At 43.5% G+C, this 17,725-nt stretch overlaps 2 protein-coding genes across 8 annotated transcripts in view; one reads left to right on the top strand and one right to left on the bottom strand.

Moving 5' to 3' along the window:
- The window catches only part of LOC119466020 (protein EFR3 homolog B), a 31,419-nt gene extending 14,589 nt beyond the window's left edge, over nucleotides 1-16,830 (bottom strand). The window contains exons 1-11 of one of the 4 annotated variants that reach the window (XM_037726507.2): nucleotides 16,405-16,830; nucleotides 13,201-13,277; nucleotides 12,078-12,356; nucleotides 11,315-11,436; nucleotides 9,514-9,651; nucleotides 6,668-6,742; nucleotides 6,297-6,428; nucleotides 4,852-4,930; nucleotides 2,824-3,086; nucleotides 2,111-2,357; nucleotides 97-279 (exon numbers count right to left, since the gene is read on the bottom strand). In XM_037726507.2, coding sequence (XP_037582435.1) covers nucleotides 97-279; nucleotides 2,111-2,357; nucleotides 2,824-3,086; nucleotides 4,852-4,930; nucleotides 6,297-6,428; nucleotides 6,668-6,742; nucleotides 9,514-9,651; nucleotides 11,315-11,436; nucleotides 12,078-12,356; nucleotides 13,201-13,277; nucleotides 16,405-16,408 — 1,599 coding nt within the window. In that variant the 5' untranslated portion in view covers nucleotides 16,409-16,830. Of the gene's footprint in view, nucleotides 1-96; nucleotides 280-2,110; nucleotides 2,358-2,823; nucleotides 3,087-4,845; nucleotides 4,931-6,296; nucleotides 6,429-6,667; nucleotides 6,743-9,513; nucleotides 9,652-11,314; nucleotides 11,437-12,077; nucleotides 12,357-13,200; nucleotides 13,278-15,059; nucleotides 16,056-16,404 lie in introns of those variants that run through there. The other 3 variants (XM_049657613.1, XM_037726505.2, XM_037726506.2) reach the window with 3 other exon arrangements.
- Nucleotides 16,831-17,119: 289 nt separating this feature from the next.
- Nucleotides 17,120-17,725, top strand: part of LOC119466021 (dystrobrevin beta) — a 31,072-nt gene continuing 30,466 nt past the window's right edge. For all 4 annotated transcript variants that reach the window (XM_049657616.1, XM_037726508.2, XM_049657617.1 and 1 more), the window contains exon 1: nucleotides 17,120-17,268. The gene's annotated coding sequence lies outside the window, so the exon portion shown is untranslated. The remainder of the gene's footprint in view (nucleotides 17,269-17,725) is intronic.

Raw genomic sequence — 17,725 nt, forward strand, 5'->3', positions numbered from 1 at the left:
CCCACCACCGCCGAAACTTATGTGCTTATAAAGCTTCGCTTAAAACAAGAATTCCTGTTTTTTTTTAATCGAATGTGGGTCAGGTTTTAACTTTACCAGGCAGTTTGGCATGACGCTCAGCTGCGGCAGGTTCTGGTGCCGGTCCAGCAGCGTGTGAAGGATGTTCTGCACCAAGAGGCGCACGGAGGGATCCCTGGCCAGCGACATGCGCAACAGGGACTGCAGGAATGCTGTCGGAAATGCCTGGCTCAGCTGCACTGGCCGATATTTTTGGCCCACCTGCACGCATCACAGAACACAGCAAGTGTCAAAGCACAACAATAGCTGGAGTGTGTTTTGGCATTCAGAACACCCTCAGAGTGTCCAGTATGGAGCCGGGAAGAGCACGTACAGTGTGTTCTGGCACCATATCATACTCTGAAATTCAAGCAATTCATATGACGACATTTTTTTCCCAGAGGAACCAGTCGTGTCCAGGGTGACAAAAATGCTGCGTAACTGTCTTGGTTTCCACTCTGCATATTCCCAAATGGAGGACGAATGTTGGCTGGTACAGCAATGCATTTCACTGCACATTGTGCCTGCATCTTTCATGAAACTGGCGATAGTCACAGGATTCCTAGCAAATGAACATGCTTTGTGCACTGGCTAGCTTCAATTATGCAAGGACATCATACAGTATAGACCACTTATAACGTAACCGCTTATAGTGCAGGACCAGATATAGTACGATCTTTTCAGACTCCCATTAATTTTCCCATAGCACTCCATGTATACGCATAAGGCTTACAGTGCAGCCGCGCGAGACAAAATACCGGTTATAATGCGGCTTCCGCGGGTAAATCTAGCTGACAAGGGCGGTAGCGAGCACGCTTCTCAACGAGGTGAGCCCACCGATGGGAGAGGAGATCAACGAGGGCGATGCGGAGGAGGAGCGTGACACGTGGAGCATGAATCCAAGGGCGATAAAATTGTCGCCGTGCGCCGTATGTGCGAGTGAAAGCGCGCGGGGGATGTGCACCTTCACGGAGAGCGAACGCACAGCGGAGGGAAAACGCGACTTCTATCGCGTGAAAGTCCGTGGGGGTATGGGAAGGGGGGGGGGGGGCGACGCTTCGCTGCGGCACCAAATGCGTATCTTGCAACCGCGCGCAAGGGGAACTGGCGATGCAATCTCCCACGCGAAAGGAGCAAAGCGGGAAGGCAGCACGGGAGGGAGGAAGGGGGGAGGCTTCTACTCTGCCAACAAATGCGTTCGTGCCTGTGCCGGCTGTCGGTGTCGTCGCGCGCACCGTATCTTGACAACACACGGCTCTGACCTTTGTATGTGCTGTGCTTACGCCGCTCAGCTTCCGTTGAAGCAATAGACTGCACGCACCTTCTCTCGCTGCGGTGGCCACGTTTCCCCACGCCCGCGTTTTGACAGTGGTTGTCTGCGGTCATCGAGTCTATTCATGTTTGCTTGTGCGCGTTGACACCACACTCGTTAATTCAGTTAGTAAGCGAATGTGTCAAGTTTATTATGCAGCCGATAAAACTACTATCCCTACTCCTTATAGCTCTCTACCAATTTGCTATCGCAATTGATGCTTCGCCTTTTGGGCGAAACTGAGACATTTTTTAAAATTATTACTTTGTCTGTTTCATGCAAAGATCGTGGGTACTTAGACATTAACCTTTCAACGTTCGTAAATTTAAACGAATGCAAAACTCCCAGTGGCATGCTTCGATTCTCGGATACATGCGGCTGCTTGGCCTACATGTTTTGCATACGTGCAGGGCTTGAAAATTGCTGTTTTGGTTATAGTGCAGTACCACTTATAGTGCAGATATTCACGACTCCAGCGACTTACATTATAAGCGGTCTACACTGTACCTCTAAAGTAGCCAAATGAAAGACAAGTAGTACATTTTAGTTTATTAATGCATTTATTGGTGATGATCCCATGGACATTAATGTCCACCACCACGACAGTCTCATAATGTTTGCTGCACAGTGTTTAAGGTCTTCCCTGTAGCATCTGATAAGAGCAGCCTTACTAAACTTCAGGGGCTTTCCATTGATGCAAGCTGACACAAGAGCACCATGCTATGCCAGGCTGGTGCTTACCGTGAAAAGTGACTTGAGCATGATGTGCTGCAGCAAGACCTCCGAGTTGTCCTGGAGGCTGGGTGCTGCGTGGCCGTCGTGGGCATCAAAGACATCATCGGGGCCCTGAGGTGCGGGCACCTTGCCCAGAATGAACATCATGATCTCGATCTTCTGGTAGTCGGGCAAGTTGTTGGCAAACTCGCCCAATGTAGCAATCACCGCCTCCTGGAACTCACGCTCATCCTCAATGTCACTCCCGTCTGAGCTGCATGCACAAGAAAGAAAAGCCTGTAGCAGAATGCTGCAGAGGGAAACTAATACGGATTCTCTGAAAGCTACTACTTCATATTCAATGAAAACTTTGTCCTGGTATGATACTCATATTTAAAACATACTAATGTGAGTTGGTGGATTTTCAATTTTGCACCTTGAGTTGAAAGCAGCACTGACAAACAGCACGCTAGAAAGAACACATGTGAAGGTGTTCTGGCAACATTTACTGCAATGAAGCAATAAGTATAAAATGGAGATGCAATAAAGAAAAGACTGCGAGACAGTGTCAAAATTGCCAAAACTTTGCCTTGAGCAAAACAGTTACAGTGTCGACCTCCTGCAAACCTCAATTTGCACTACTTATTTACCATTGCAGCATAAACACCTGTTAGTGCAACTCACGTATTTTGCAATCAAGCAAAACAAGTCCAGCGAGACAGTCTCGCGAGTGTGCTCACCTGCGGATGGTGATCGAATGCCGCAGGTGATTCAGCAGTGAGTGGAACACTTCGAGGACAGAGGGCCCGACACTTTCTCCGGCTGCAATGGTGACAATGTGGAAGAGCACCTTGACGATGCCCGTGCGGACCTTGGGGCCCTTGGAGATGGCTGTGCCCTGGTCCTGGTCAGTCTCGTCAGCAGTGCTGGCACCAGTTTCAATTCGGTACATCTCATCCAGGTGGTTCATCAGGATTTGGATCACCGCATACGAGTACTGTGCCTATGTGGACACAGAGTGCACAAAACAATACAGGCGATGAGAACAACTTTTAAAGAGGCACCAAAGAGAAAAATAATTTCAGCTGTAATAGTAAATCGCCCTTCTATAATACATCACTCGTCCTGTGAGGAGAGGAGACTTGGCAGTAAGCCAGAAAAAAACACAAAGACAAAAGATGGGTGGCAACTTCAGGTTCCTGCACCAGCTCACCGTGACTTCATGGCTTCTGGCAGGATCTCGTCAGGCCACGCCAATTTTTAATGGTAAAGATGGAGTACATTGTATTCTAAGACTCAAAGACTGAACTTGGCAAGTTTTAATAACTTTCACTGATCCACAATGAATATAATACGAAAAAATCCGTGGCATCACACTTACTACCTTCATAAAAAAAAAAAAAAAACTGATATTTTGACCTTTATCTTCTCTTCAAATAACCAACCTCTGATATGAAATCAACAAAAGCAGAACGAAAAAAAAAGAAAAAAAAGAAAAAATCACTTTAAATTGCAAAAGTTAGTGTCTTTTTAAAAGCAAAGCTTTTTTTGACTGTGCTGTCTACTGTCTTGCCAAGTAGACCCAGGCCCACTAGCCGTGTCTCTATGCAACGCTAGGACCCCATAGGTAGCATTACGATCCTGTCATGACTTTCGGCTTTTTGCACTAAGGTGCAGAGACAAGAAGTGAAGAAAAAGCAACAGAGAAGTCGAGAAGAAGTCAGAGTGGACTGGATTTGCAGCACTGCAGCATTTGCATAAACACTGTGTTGCATGTGTGCCATGTTTCGCAAATATTTACGCCATTAGCATTGTGCTTGCATAGCATTTGCTTTAACAATTGTGTTAACGTCAAACGAAGCTTCGCTTAACACCGATTCCCACGTATGTGTGGGATCTGTCAAATTCTTATTCATGAACTCTAACTTCACACTTTCAACTTTAACTTCAGCTTCACAATAATTTGTGGTAATGAAGCATGCTGGTGTTGAAGCTTGGCTGTGTTGATTCATAAGCTTAGAACGGCGCACGCAAAGACCATTTGACACACAAACAAAGACAGGGTAAAAAATAAAGGCACACGCACACGACAACTGTGTTTGTGCGCTTTCATTTCAAGTTGATTTTGTGTGCTGTTCTTAGTAATCGCGAGTTGTAAATAAATTGCAGAATGTGTATGGATATACCAGTGCAGAGCCCATATCTATGAAGCCAAATACGAAAGCAAGTTGTCATGAAGCTGTACCATGCATTAACAAAGAGCAGCAAGGATACTGGTGATGACAGAATGTACCCAACAAGACTGTTTCTGGAGCTGGTTTATGCCAACAATTTTTCAGGGCCAATTTTGAAGATTTGAACGCTGTTGTATAGCAGTTAATTGAGCAGATTATATGTGTTTTTCTTTTTTCCTGACAGTTAAAGTTAAAGCTGTGAGTTATGTGTGTAAAAATACACTATTTAGATGTTGGTGCAGAGTGTGGCAACTTTACAAAGAAATATTCAGCTCAGAATTTTGGCAAACCTCTATCTATCTTAGAAGACTTCTATCTATCTTGACAATGCTCTGTTCAGACTTTAAGTTCTAAAAATTATTATTTTTTTAAGCCTAAACCAAAAGCGTAGAGCAATACTGCAAAGTTGTGAAATACTTGCTAACCAAGTTTCCTTGACTAGAATGCAACTCATCCGACTGTCCCCCACTAACAGAAAAAGAAAAAGAAGAGATGCAGTCCATATGCCTAGGCAAGCACGCTTGGGACACTTGCCTGTATGGAGTACATGATGATCTTGAATGTGTACACAGAGAAGGTGTTGGGTACCCAGAGCTGGTGGTTGTCCAGGTGCCTGGACACACAGGACAAACAAGTGGTGCTCCCTTCTGTTTGCCCATGACTGACAGTAACTTGCCAGAAAACCACAATGGTGCTTCAGTAAAACAGAGATGGAAAATGCCCGCTAGCTCATCAAGTACTCAAACTCAGTATACTTTTCTCACATTTACATCTAAGCTGAGAATGCAGACCACTGCTTAATACACCGCAAAGAGACCCAAAGGCACCGTGCCAGCTTGTCGAGGTGTTAAAAAAATTTAAGTACACATTTCCTGTACACCACAGTGGAAGTTACATGACGCAAGTGTACCTTTCACACAAATTAAGAATTTGCAATGGCTCGTGATCATGCTTTGCTGTTACCCAAGTAATCTTATAACTATGTTACATCACAAAGAGAGCACTTTGAACTTTTTATGACATCTCAACCCTGTTTACTATGCGCGATTATTTACTAGAGTTTTTGCACAAGAACAGTGAATGGACCAGAGTGAAGAGAGTACACACACATGGTACACCAAGCGCAAACTATGAACTGTTTATTTTTCAGAAGAACGAGATGCAATCGGACCCAGATATATTGAATCTGGAGGAGATCACAAGAAAGTTCAATATATAGGTATAATTCGATTTATAAAATAAAACTTTTATACATAACTTTTCAAGGGGACTTTAGAGCTGTTCCATATACACAAGAATTTGTTATATGTGGTTTCAATATATCCGGGTTTGACTGTATATATGTAGCCCATTAGCACACACAAAGATACCCTCCCATGCCAATCGACTCCCTCCAGTCTGATTCATTCATTGTTCTTGTGCAAGAACTCTAGTATGTTTAACAAACTAGCCCACTGCAGAATTTTCCTTGACTACAATTTAGCTAAGGTGTAATGCATTGCCTGTTTTACTCAAACATCTATTCTATTTGCATACATGTTTAACGTGAGCACGTACCACACTACATTGTTTTTCTCTACAAACGAGTTGTATGCTACCTTCCTTTCCTTGCCCCCCCCCTCCGCTCCTTTTTCACTGCTTCTTAGCAGAAGGCAACATGCCATATAGTACTCTATAAACACGTGGATATTCGTGCCATTTCATTTCTTTGTTCTGCTCACATTATAACACCTTGGTACAAATCAGGAAAAGCCTTCGGCTATGAATCCAAATTCATTTTGCAGCATAGTATGGTACATATTACGCTCATCAATTAAAAACTCAATTCAATTTAAACCACAAGAAGCCATTCTCACAGAAGAGCCTGAAGATGCAGCCTAGTAAACACCCATTTAGCCAGCCACACCGAGACAAGTTTGGTTTTCTTCAGAGGCCAATGACCACCCAAAGCAGAGGGAGCTATGTTGATCACTACTCACTTCAAGACTGGCTTGATGACAGATGCAATGTGACCGTATGTGGCTCGCCCCATGACTTCTCGGAAGCAGTTCTCGGCCAAGGTGACGGGTGTCTCCACTTGGGGGCTATCTGGCGTCTCCGAAGCCCGCGCACTGCCGAATATCAGAAAGCACCAGTCAGAATGAATAAGCCTGCGCTTGAATTCTCAAGGAACGAAGCAGCAGCTGCTCACTCTAGCATCCTTAACCTAATTTTTCACAGCGTTATGGAGTATTTACTGGGGTGCTATTGAGCAATTTTGGTGGTCTTACGGACACTTTTTCGTTGAGTTTTCCATAGCGTTATGGCCAGCGACACTTGAGAAAAGAATGCAATGAGAGCAAATCAAAACCTTGTCTGGGCAGTGCCGCCGCCTTCCCCACTTTCTTGCTGCGAGTGAACAGACGGCGTTCTTGTCTTTTCTAAGCTGGAATGGAACGAAGAGAAATAGTTTGCTGCTGCTGAGAGCGAAGTAAAGTAGCGTTACTGAACAGTAGTTAGGTGAAAAACTGAAACACAAGGCCTAAGAGCTATGTAATATAGCGAATGCCCATGCAGAAAAAGCAACACTTACTTTGTGCAAAATGTACTGCATGTGACTGTTTTTGTGTGTGTGTGTGTTTTTTTTTTTTTTTTGTAGCTGCAGAGCTTTCATGTCAACACAAGAAAAAAAACAAGATAAGTGCACATGTTTTCTTCTTTTAGGTTAGGACCAAGCTGAGTTCATCAAGGCAGTCCAAGCCCAAAGAAATACAAATTAAAACTGTAACTACATTTTGATTTAGATGCTCTACTTAAGAAAGTAACACTAGGGCAATTCTACTACAGCTAACTCAGATGTCTGCAACAAATGTTGTGGGGCCAGGCCAGAAGCAATAAGCCTATATTTAATGTAATGCCATCTTTCGAGCACTGTCATTGTTTCAATGCAACCTACTGTGGACTTTTTCAATGAATCTGCCAGTTCAGGAACCATGCTGATAGACTTCTCAGCTGACCACAGTACTTTTAATTTCCTTGCACAAATCACCAGGTACTTGACTTGCAACTTGATTTTTCATTTATGCCTGCACTTGTGGCATAGGTACAAAACACTGAATTGTTTCAGCTAAGCAGTGCAGAAGTGCGCTGACATGGAAAAAAATCTGCACATCAGGTGAGAGTGTAATTAACAACACTACCATAGAAAATAGATAAATATGGTGAACTGAGTGCATTACACTGTGTTTTGTCATTAGTTAAGAGTTCCTGTCTAGCTGCTCTTGAATGGCACTAAGCCATAAAACAGAAGATCAAATGTATATGACATGGTGTTCGATACGACATGTGGTGTATCAGAATTATGGCTACTCTGACCTTTCAAGCCTCCTGGAAGCTGCTGCAAACTTGGTAGATGTAGTTGTTGGTGTGACAAATCATAGGCTGAATCACAGGTATAATTGCCCCATGTATCTCTCCCACTTAATGTCAACTGACAGTCAAATGAAGTGACACTGAAGAATGCACTCACTGCACTACACTACACCACACCACACACACACACACACACACACACACACACACACACACACACACACACACACACACACACACACACACACACACAAATATATATATATATATATATATATATGTGTGAGCTTCATTTCTTTATCACACCTGAGTGAACAGAAACAATATTTGTTTCATGTCATTCACGTGCAATGCATTATGCTCTCCTTTTGTTTTTGTTTAAATTTCTTTCGTGCTTGCATAAATTAGGTTGCAGCACTTTCCACATTTATTGAGAACTTGGTTTTTGTTTAAGTAGCAGTAACTTCATTGGTAACTGCCTCGAGTTCAGAATGCCATGGTTAGTTTGCTCATGCAAGTTGGGTTACTATCTGTCCAGTCTTTCACCAGCATAGCTGCTTTTTTTCTTTCGCAAGCTCTGCGAGTTGCTGGTGAAAACACCTGATGGGCATTTATTTGCCAGTTGTATGGTCCCCTCTGGCTGAATGATTGCCAAATCACACCCTGAGAATATCTGTTGTACAAAATGAGTGGGGTGAAGGGGATGTAGTGTGCCCTCCTCACACTTCTCAGTGGCATTTACCCAACACCGCAGTGTGCGCCCCTGCCAGACGATGGGAAGGGAAAAGCCCCTTTATGAACAGGATCTCTTGGAGGGAAAGCAAGATAGCTACAAAGGGGGGTCCCTGACATTTCACACCCTCTTTGGCTGCGACCCTCCGAGTGCTACTTGGACTACCTGCCCTTCCTGCAAGAGAATTTGTCACCCGAGCGTGTGCAATAAGAGATGAGCCGACCCCTTCGCTATTATATTATTTTCAGAGCAGACATCCTTTCACCTAGTGCTGACTACCTATTTCTCTTAGCAAATAAATACTGTTTGAGCATACACTGTCATTTTGACTTATTAACCCGAACCTGCCCTGTGGTTGCAATTTACTGGCACTACAAGTTTGGGATGTGTTACAGAGTGAATAAGTGTGGCTACAACCATAGCTCACCTTCTGCCATAGCTGCATGCAGAGCATACCCCACAATTGGTCGATTGATTGGGTTTACTGTTCTTAAGCTACACAGGCAATATGAGAGAAACTGTATTGGATAGCCGCAGACTAATTTTGACTATTCCCAGACTAATTTTGACTATTTGGGTTTCTTTAAGATGCATCCAATGCTGGATATGCGAAAGCTTTTGCATTCTACCCCCACTAGAATGTGTCTCTGATGGATCGAGAATAAACAAGTGACCTGCAGCAACCCTCAACAAAGAAACCCGCGGCTCAGCAGCAAAACGCCACAGCTACTGTGGCAGGTCTGATTGAATTAAATGTCTCGAGGTCACAAATACCAAATCTAGTAAAATTTGTGTCAATTACTTTTTATTTCGTAGTGTCCTGAATTGCACTGCATTCTGCGTGTATGCACCTGTCAAACGATAGTTATCCAAAAATATTGTCTTTTCAATTTGTACAATACCTCTCAAAACATTTTATTGTTCCTGGTTTGAACGTAATGTGCGTCTGGGCAAATCAAGTAATTACTCCCCTATGAACTCCTTCCCACAGTGGCCAGCTACCAGTGTTTTATGCCGCAACAAAAGTGGCGACTCTAGATCTAGCTACAGTGAAGTCCTTGACATGCTTAGCCGCGAGGCAAGTGTTGGACAACTTTGTCTCGACAACTCACTTGGCATCCTGCATGTTGAACAGCAGCGAAGGCACAATCTTCTCCATGTGGGTTTCGTCCCAGATGTTCACCTGGAGATCGTCACTGACCGTCTTCCGCACCACTCCTTGTAGTCCCCGAAGTCCTGCTAGACGCAGCCTGCAGACACACGAGAGAGGCTTGTCTCGCAAGGGCGCAAGCGCTACCATCGAAAAAGCTGGGCTAGTTTTAACACGCATTCAACATGGTGGACAGAGCAGACGACAAGAGTGCATGCCTCCTTGATAAATGCTTTCTCTGTCCCATCATTTCTGCTGTCACTACGTCATGCAGCCCAATGAAAACACACAAATGAAGCCAATGAAAACTAAAGCAACCTTTAGCTCTCAACCTTGTGATTCAAATATGTGTAGTGAAGCAATGTTCTCCTGTGGAAACCATTGAGCCAATGTGAACAAAGCCTGTTGCACACAGAAAACTAAGAACAAAAAGGAAACAAAAACCTGATTCCAGCAAATGCTAGGAAATGTTTTACTTGGGCCCTTGAATGGCATGCAAGAATTGATCAAAATGGCAAAATTAGAGGAAAAGAGACTGAATCATCAAGTTACCAACTCTGTAAATGCACAGAAAGGATAGATATAACACATCAGTAAGCTGTATCTGAAAGTGTGCGTAAAGTCAACTAAATTGATGCAATATTACATGTTAATCTCGAAAATACCACTATATTTCTTACATAGAACTCATACAAAATTTATACAAACTGTAAATAAAAATGTTTGTATTCAAACACTTTGGTCCTCATGCCACAACAACCTATATAAGGGGTGATCATTTTTCAGTTTTATGGAATTTTTTACAAATCGCCTGTGGCAGATACCATAATTCTTGTTCTTGAGCTGGGTAATTCAAAGAGGCAGACATTACTAACATGAGAAATTAATCACATATTCACCTAATTAAAAAGAAATTGCAAATTAACTTCTTCATTAAATACTTTATGACACATATTGCAATTTACAAATTGTAGCCAGTGAGCTTGCAAGACGTATCCATTTGAAAATAATTTCTAGGATGACACCAGTTTCGAAATAATATTTCCTGAAATGTGGGTCAAAATAAATGGGCATTCCACATACTTTTGTGCTTCAATGCATAAAAGAGTGTTTTGTTAAAAAAGTAAATGGAACAACAGTGCATTTTTACGGCAAGTTTGATGGTGCATTTCTCCAAATTTGCGTCATTCTGGAAATTCATTCCAAGTGGATACGCGCTGCAATCTCACTGGCTACAATTCGTAAATGTGCTGTAAATAATTAATGAAGTTAACTAGAGATGCCTTGTTAATCGGTTGGATATTTGTTTTCAATTTTTCATGCAAGTATTGTTTACCTCTCTGAATAATCCACTCAAAGTAGAATTATCTGTAACAGGCTATTTTTTAAATTACGTAAAGCTTAAATACGATTGCCCTGTATATATATTATAGATATATAAGAGCTCTATAATTTTACTTGTAGCAATCATATTATGTGCAGAAATTTGCAAAGTTTTGCATATAACCTGGTTTGGTGACAATAATAAAAAAGGAAAAGAACGGGAAGAAAGAACTGGTTTGAAATATAGTTTGCTTCAAATGCATTTATATTCCAGGTTCACTTGTAACAAACTTGTGCTGGTAGACCAAAAGATTACAGCGTTGAAAACAGCCCTTATAAAATCCCTTTACATAATTCCCATCTTATTTTTTCTTGTTTTTTTCAGTCAGCCTTTTAACTGTCATAACAATGAGCAGAAATAGATCCAACAGAAGTCTTACTGTTTTCTCAGCTCCACATCTGAGTTGTTGTCGTGGCAGAGGGAGGAAAACTTGGACACAAAGAAGTCATAGCGTCGATGATACGACGGTGTGTCCTCTTCTATGTTGGCAAACCTAACAAACTGTACACGCAAGGCGGGAAGAAACGCAGACTCAGTATGCAGCACTGAACACTATTGAGAATTTTTCTTCTAACACAACACAAAACGTGAAACAGCATACATATGAAGTACAACAATGCTCACATATTCTTCATTTTATGCCCTTCCACATACTGTCACAGGAAATGTCACTATGACACAAAATGTGTCATACATGGCTCTCTGGTGCTTTGTAATAACTTTTGAAGAGAGGTGGGTGCATAAGCCCAGATGAACATAAAATCAGCAGAATGGTTAGCGAATGATGCCTTACTCACTATTGAACTCACTACTCACTATTGAATGGAAAGACACAGACAAAAGAGGCTATTTACATCGGAGCCAGACAGCCAGGCAGAAAGCTGTTTGTTAGAGAAAGCGTTATGTACAGGGCTATATGGAATAGTGCAGTGGAACTCACTGGGGCTACTCTGATGTGCATCAAAAAAGCACACATGCATGCACATGCCACCTCCGTCGGAATCCAACCACTCCAGTTGGCAATATAACCCGTAGAACAACACACTTACTGAATGAAAACAGTAGATGCAAGATGTCGGACATGCGTGCGAAAGTACACAACGTAGAGTGAGCTATTGGCGGTTGATGTAAATGGCACGCACCGATTGAGTGGCGAGCAGCTGGAGGTCTGGGTTCTGACACTCTAGCAGGCGCTGCACCATCTTGAGGAAGCTCTCGACAAACAAGTTGAGACTCTGGGCGTGGCAGGCAACAAGCAGCTGGTCCATGGCCTCCATGGAGATCTCGACATACTTGAGCCGGTGGCGCGAGATGTCACGTGACACCCGTAGTGCCAAGTATTCGCCGATGCGGTCCAGCTTCTCAGGTGAGGAGAGCGCATAGAATGTGAGCTTCTCCATGTTGTTGCGCACGAGGCCATCCTGAAATAATATCAGAAACAATGGACTCAATAAAGGAGCACGATACTTTCAAGAGCAAATTCTTTGACCACAAATGTGGCCAGACAGGTTTATGAAGAAGACTATAAGTTACCCAGCCACCATATGATGGTGTTGCTTTTTGGTAGCTGCAAAACACAACTCACAACCACAGTTGCCATGACTACCAAGGATGCCTGTATTTCATATCAGCAGATCCCCACTTATCAATTCTTTTATTTTCTCCACCTTTCTCCAAGCTTTTCTTATTGTGACACTTAAAACAGTTATCTTTGCTCAGTTGTTCTGCTCCTTGAACTCTATTCCATTGAAACTGACTCCAATAATGAGTGGACCCTGTCTAGGCTTCCAATGTAACAAATACTCAATTACCAGACACAGCAGTCAGTAATCCCATTCCATATTCCAGAACAATGCAGTAATGTCTAGCAATGATACAGTAACCACGATCTGGTTGTTTACGCTTTTAAATAAATTTGGATACTCGCAAAAGTATTCCCTAAAGTCAAGTAATTCTACAGCATCAGTGTCCTTTAGAGATATGACCAATTTTCATGATCCTGCCAACAACTAATTAAATGAAATCAAATGTAAATCATCCTGCCCCGCACATGCCACATTAGCAAATTGCCTCATCCATATTTAATAAGACAGCATGCACGAGGGACAGATTACATATGCATGCAATAACATACACACGAAGACACAAAAATATATAACATGGCAGGCTGAAAGAAGAAAGAAAAGCTTTGCATTCTGAATTCTTTGAGTGTGGGCAAATGCAATTTCGGAAGAATAAGCCAAAGGTGAGAGCTGCATAACTCACTTCAGGGTTGGCAGGGAAGATATTATCCACCAACCGCTTGTAGCGGGGCCGCAGTGCCGCACAACATCCACAGCAACCTGTAGGTCCAAAAAATAAAAGAAAGCACTGGCAGAACATGGCATGACACTGGCACTATAAAAACAAACAGTCAGTAATATAATTAACATATAAAGGGGTACTGTCATGACATTTCTGACATATGATTTTTTTCGGTTAAACAGAAGCCCATACACCCTCTGCGGACTTCTGTTTAAACGAAAAAAATCACAGCTGCCAGCATTTTAGAAACAAATGTTTTTGTACCTTATCTGTTTTCAGAAAAGAAAACTATTCGACAACTTCAAACAGAGCATTCTCGAATCAAATATAGCAGGGACTATTCAATTCATATTTGAAATTTTCGCACATCCTTACATAAAATACCACTGCTCAGTACCAGTATCAGCAGCGGAAAGAAAGCTTTACCATTTATACGCTAACCAACAACAAAGTGAAAAAATAAAGGTGTTGTGCAAGAACGCTTGCTTGACCGATGGATAAAAGAGCATCAGTGGTGCTCGTATGTTGAAGCCCCATGTTCTGCTTTATTGCAGCAGGCGCGTACATTTAAATAAAAAAAAATTGGACACAGGTTAGTGGCCTGAGTTACAAATGTCTGACACTTGACTTTAGGACATTTATTAACTCAATTTTCCCAAGCATTATGTTAATGAAGTTGTTTTGCTAATGTGCATTGTCATGTTTTTTTGTTTTTCAAGTATGGTCATTGTTTCTTTGTAATCCTTACTGCACATAAAAAGAAATATAGTGTATGTCTTTTTCGGTAATCCAAGCATTGTGTATGAAGCTGCTTTATCGGTTGACTTCTGGATTTCCTATTTTGTAATGCATATGTAGTGATGCAGAAAGCCTCATAACAAAACATAAAAATAATAAATAATTAAACAAATGTTTCAGCTTTGTAATTAGAAAATTAGTTGAAGCAAAAATGGCACATGCAATACATTCGTGCTAATTGCTTAAATAACTCTAGAAATATGTAGGGCAGGACCATATTGAATGTTCCTTCGTATCAAGGAACTTGATTTATCGCAATAGCTTCCAAGGTGCCTGTGCAATAATTTTTTATTTGAAATTACCAAGGCATTCCTGAATTGACTGAGGCATTATGAAGGGGTAGTTGTTTGATTGCCATACCTCTATTGATGACTAACCGATATTGTTCATTAGTTCTGTTTGACAAGTTGAATATGTGCAATTCTAATGTTACAAACATGCAGCTTTACCGCATGATGTTGCTACATACTTGCAGCACAGGTCATCATTTCATGTTTATGACCTCTACATATAAGCATATATTTTATAGTAAGAATATATTCTGCAATTAGGAATTTCAAACAGTAGTATTTTAACTGAGAATGAACAGGAGGCAATGCAAAAGGAAAGGATCAACACACCGCAACCACATATACGACTCTGGCCAACCACAAGCTTTTGAAAGTGATACTGCTCCTTGTTTTGCAAGGAACTCATGACTACCAAGAATAAGGTGTACACTGGATCAGCGAGTCAACACTAGGCTAGAATATTTCTTGAAGTGAGGTTATTATATCCTGTAGTACAGACACTTTCAACAACCACTACCGTTAATTATGGTTGCAATGGGTAAGCTTGCCTGGCTCCATCACAGAGCTCCATCTTGTAAGATAGTCAATGGAGCTCACAATTTCAAGTCTTTTGTTTCTAAGGTCACTGAAAATGTGCATGCATCAACATCAGCCTGCACTGATTGAATTAAGAGCTTATATACATTTGTGACAACATGTACATAATGATTGATTTCAAAAGTGTGCACTCACAGTCATGTTGTTCGCACTGCTTGAGGATGGAGCCAACCCACTGGCTTTCCATACACCAGCGCAAACTTGGAGTCAAGAAGGACATGCTGCTTCGAGTCAGCTGAGAGCGGCTATAGCAGTCAAGTGCTTTGTGGGAGGAGGGTAGAGAAACTCTAACATGCAGAAACTATGCTTCTCTCGCAGAACTCGGTCAACAAGGAGGAGGATTGCTATGGTGGAGTATACGGAAGGCGTGTGTTCTTGCCGCCGGAGAGAACGTCTCTTGAGCTGCCCTTTTTCTATGGGAAGGTGCACCAAATCGAAATGTGGAAAAACAACTGCTTGCTGCAGCTACATCACTACGGGGCTACATGGCGGTCACTGCAAGCAGCGCCCAGCTACTAACGATGGTCGACCGCAGACACACCGCGCCAAACAACAAACTACGGACCACTACGGCGCGTCGAGTCGCATAGCCGCGCGCTCAACCGAGAAGTCGGCCGAAGCTCCAGACTGCCCGTAAGGACGCAAACACGCAGAGAGGCTGTGAGGCCTCGCCAGCAGCGATCTCGTCGCCGCGTCCCGATCGGAAGGCGATGCATCGTCGGACGGGGGTAAGCATGGCGAGAACCGCGGGCGACGACGATGCCTCAGCTGGAGCCGTTAAGGCACGACCTTTGGGACCCCCTTAAAAGGACACAGGATCCCCCGCCGGCGGCACACCGAATGCGATGCGGTTCCCAATGCGGCGGCAAGCGAGCTCTCTCCTCCGTCCGCGTATCGACCCGATACCACGGCTGCGCAGGCAGCGGACGCGCTGAGCGAAACTCGGCAAGGAAAAAAAAATAATAAACACCGCTCCGGGGCGCGGACCAATGGCTCCCGACGGCACGGAAACTCGAGCGCCCATGGGCTTTTAAATCGAGGCAACTCCGCGAAGACGCGGTATCCACCATCAGCGCTTGCACTGCGCCGCTGTCTGCTACCCGAAAGCAAGGGCCGCCGTTTTCCCACAAGAACATCGCTGCTTTCTTTTACGCTGCTTGCTATTTGTGGCCTGGGAGCAAATGAAACACGGTGTTACAGAAACTCCGCCTAGCTCCGCAGCCTCTTGCCATTAGATGTGGGTCTCTGGGTCCTGAGAAGCTAGAAGCTTGTGCGAAATTGACGATGACAGTTTAGCTCTGGATGAACGCGATAAAGCGGTAAGCAAGGGAGGCAGCTGCTCTGGAAATCGAATCACGCGCCCTAAACCACAGCTGCGATCGTCCTCGCCCTTCAGATCACGGGCGTTAGTGCGTTTACAACGGTATACGTGCAGCAGATGACAGGAAGCCTGTGACAGTAGGCGTGACGGACAACTTACCCATCCCGGCGACCTCCAAATGAAGTTCACGCTTCTTCACAAGTGATCGCGCACAGCTACGCGTTGCGCCTCGCACAGATAGTTTGCGTGATTAAACTGCAGAGAAGTTTCTTCGTCATAGTCGAGATCGAGTTCGTGGACATAAGAGTCAGCGGTCTCTCCTCACAGAAGCAAGGACGCCTCACGAAAAGGCCACAGCCCACGGTCGAGAAGTTCGCAAGGTGGGCGTCGGCGCACAGGAACAATCACTCGCCAGAACAGTGCTACAACAAAAACACTCACGCCGTTTGCACGTGTGCACAAAGTGCTGACTTCCACAAGGCCGCCACGGTGTTTAATGTACTAAAAAGTTAAATTACGTTAGTGTCGCCATAACGCGACTTTGTTTTCTTTCCTAGTTCTCCTATTTATCTATGCCATCTATGCACATTTACCTACAGCGGTAGATAAATAGACGCAATTGCTCTAATGCTTGAAGATGAGCAGCACGTAGCGCGGCCAAACGACTAATATAGCAACTACATTTTCACTTTTATCGCCTCCAAGATTGGCAAGCACGCACCGCCCAATCCTAAAGGCCATGTTGTTTGCAGAATGTGGACCATCAGCTTTCAATTATTCCAAACAAAAATATTTTTTTTCTGCTTGGCATAGAAAAAATAAACTCTAAATGCGAGTGCTTGTCTGGTATTATGCTTTTTCCCCCTTTGTATTCTTGTTTGTTTTCGGCGCAACGCGAAAATGGCGTGCCTTTTCCATGTTTGACGTTAGTCGATCGCATAGACCCAAGGAAACTAACGCGAAAAAAATTAATCCGTGCAAGCCTAGACATCGATGCATGGCTGAAGATTTTGTACCTTTCCTGTGAGTATTGTACGCATCACATTTAAACGAAACTCGCCCGCTGTTCTCGGGCTGTGATGCTGCCGCGCCTACTCTCCGGTCGCTCGCGTCCGTGCGCGTAGCGGGGGCCGTGAACGGTCACAGAGTTAAAGTTCTCAGAAAAAATGCGCAGCGCTAGACTTGGGCGTGGCATTAATGTTATAACATAATACGTAGCTGCTAACTCGCTGAATATAACATCACTTGCCTGGCATCAAGTTGCATCTGAATCTGCCCGGCACCAAAATCTCGCTGCTCTCGACGGTGGTTGCGGACTGAAGATGCAGTGATTGCGGGCGATAAGCGGCGTTAAGAAACGTGTGCTGCTGTGCAGCGACAATCCGCTTGCATTTGGAAGCTAAGGAAAAGCGGAAATAAATGCACGAAACTTTTGATTTGTCGCTCGTGCCATATATATTTTGATACACCATGCAGAGAT

Source organism: Dermacentor silvarum, chromosome 10 (assembly GCF_013339745.2).
Source record: "Dermacentor silvarum isolate Dsil-2018 chromosome 10, BIME_Dsil_1.4, whole genome shotgun sequence".
NCBI lineage: Eukaryota > Metazoa > Arthropoda > Arachnida > Ixodida > Ixodidae > Dermacentor > Dermacentor silvarum.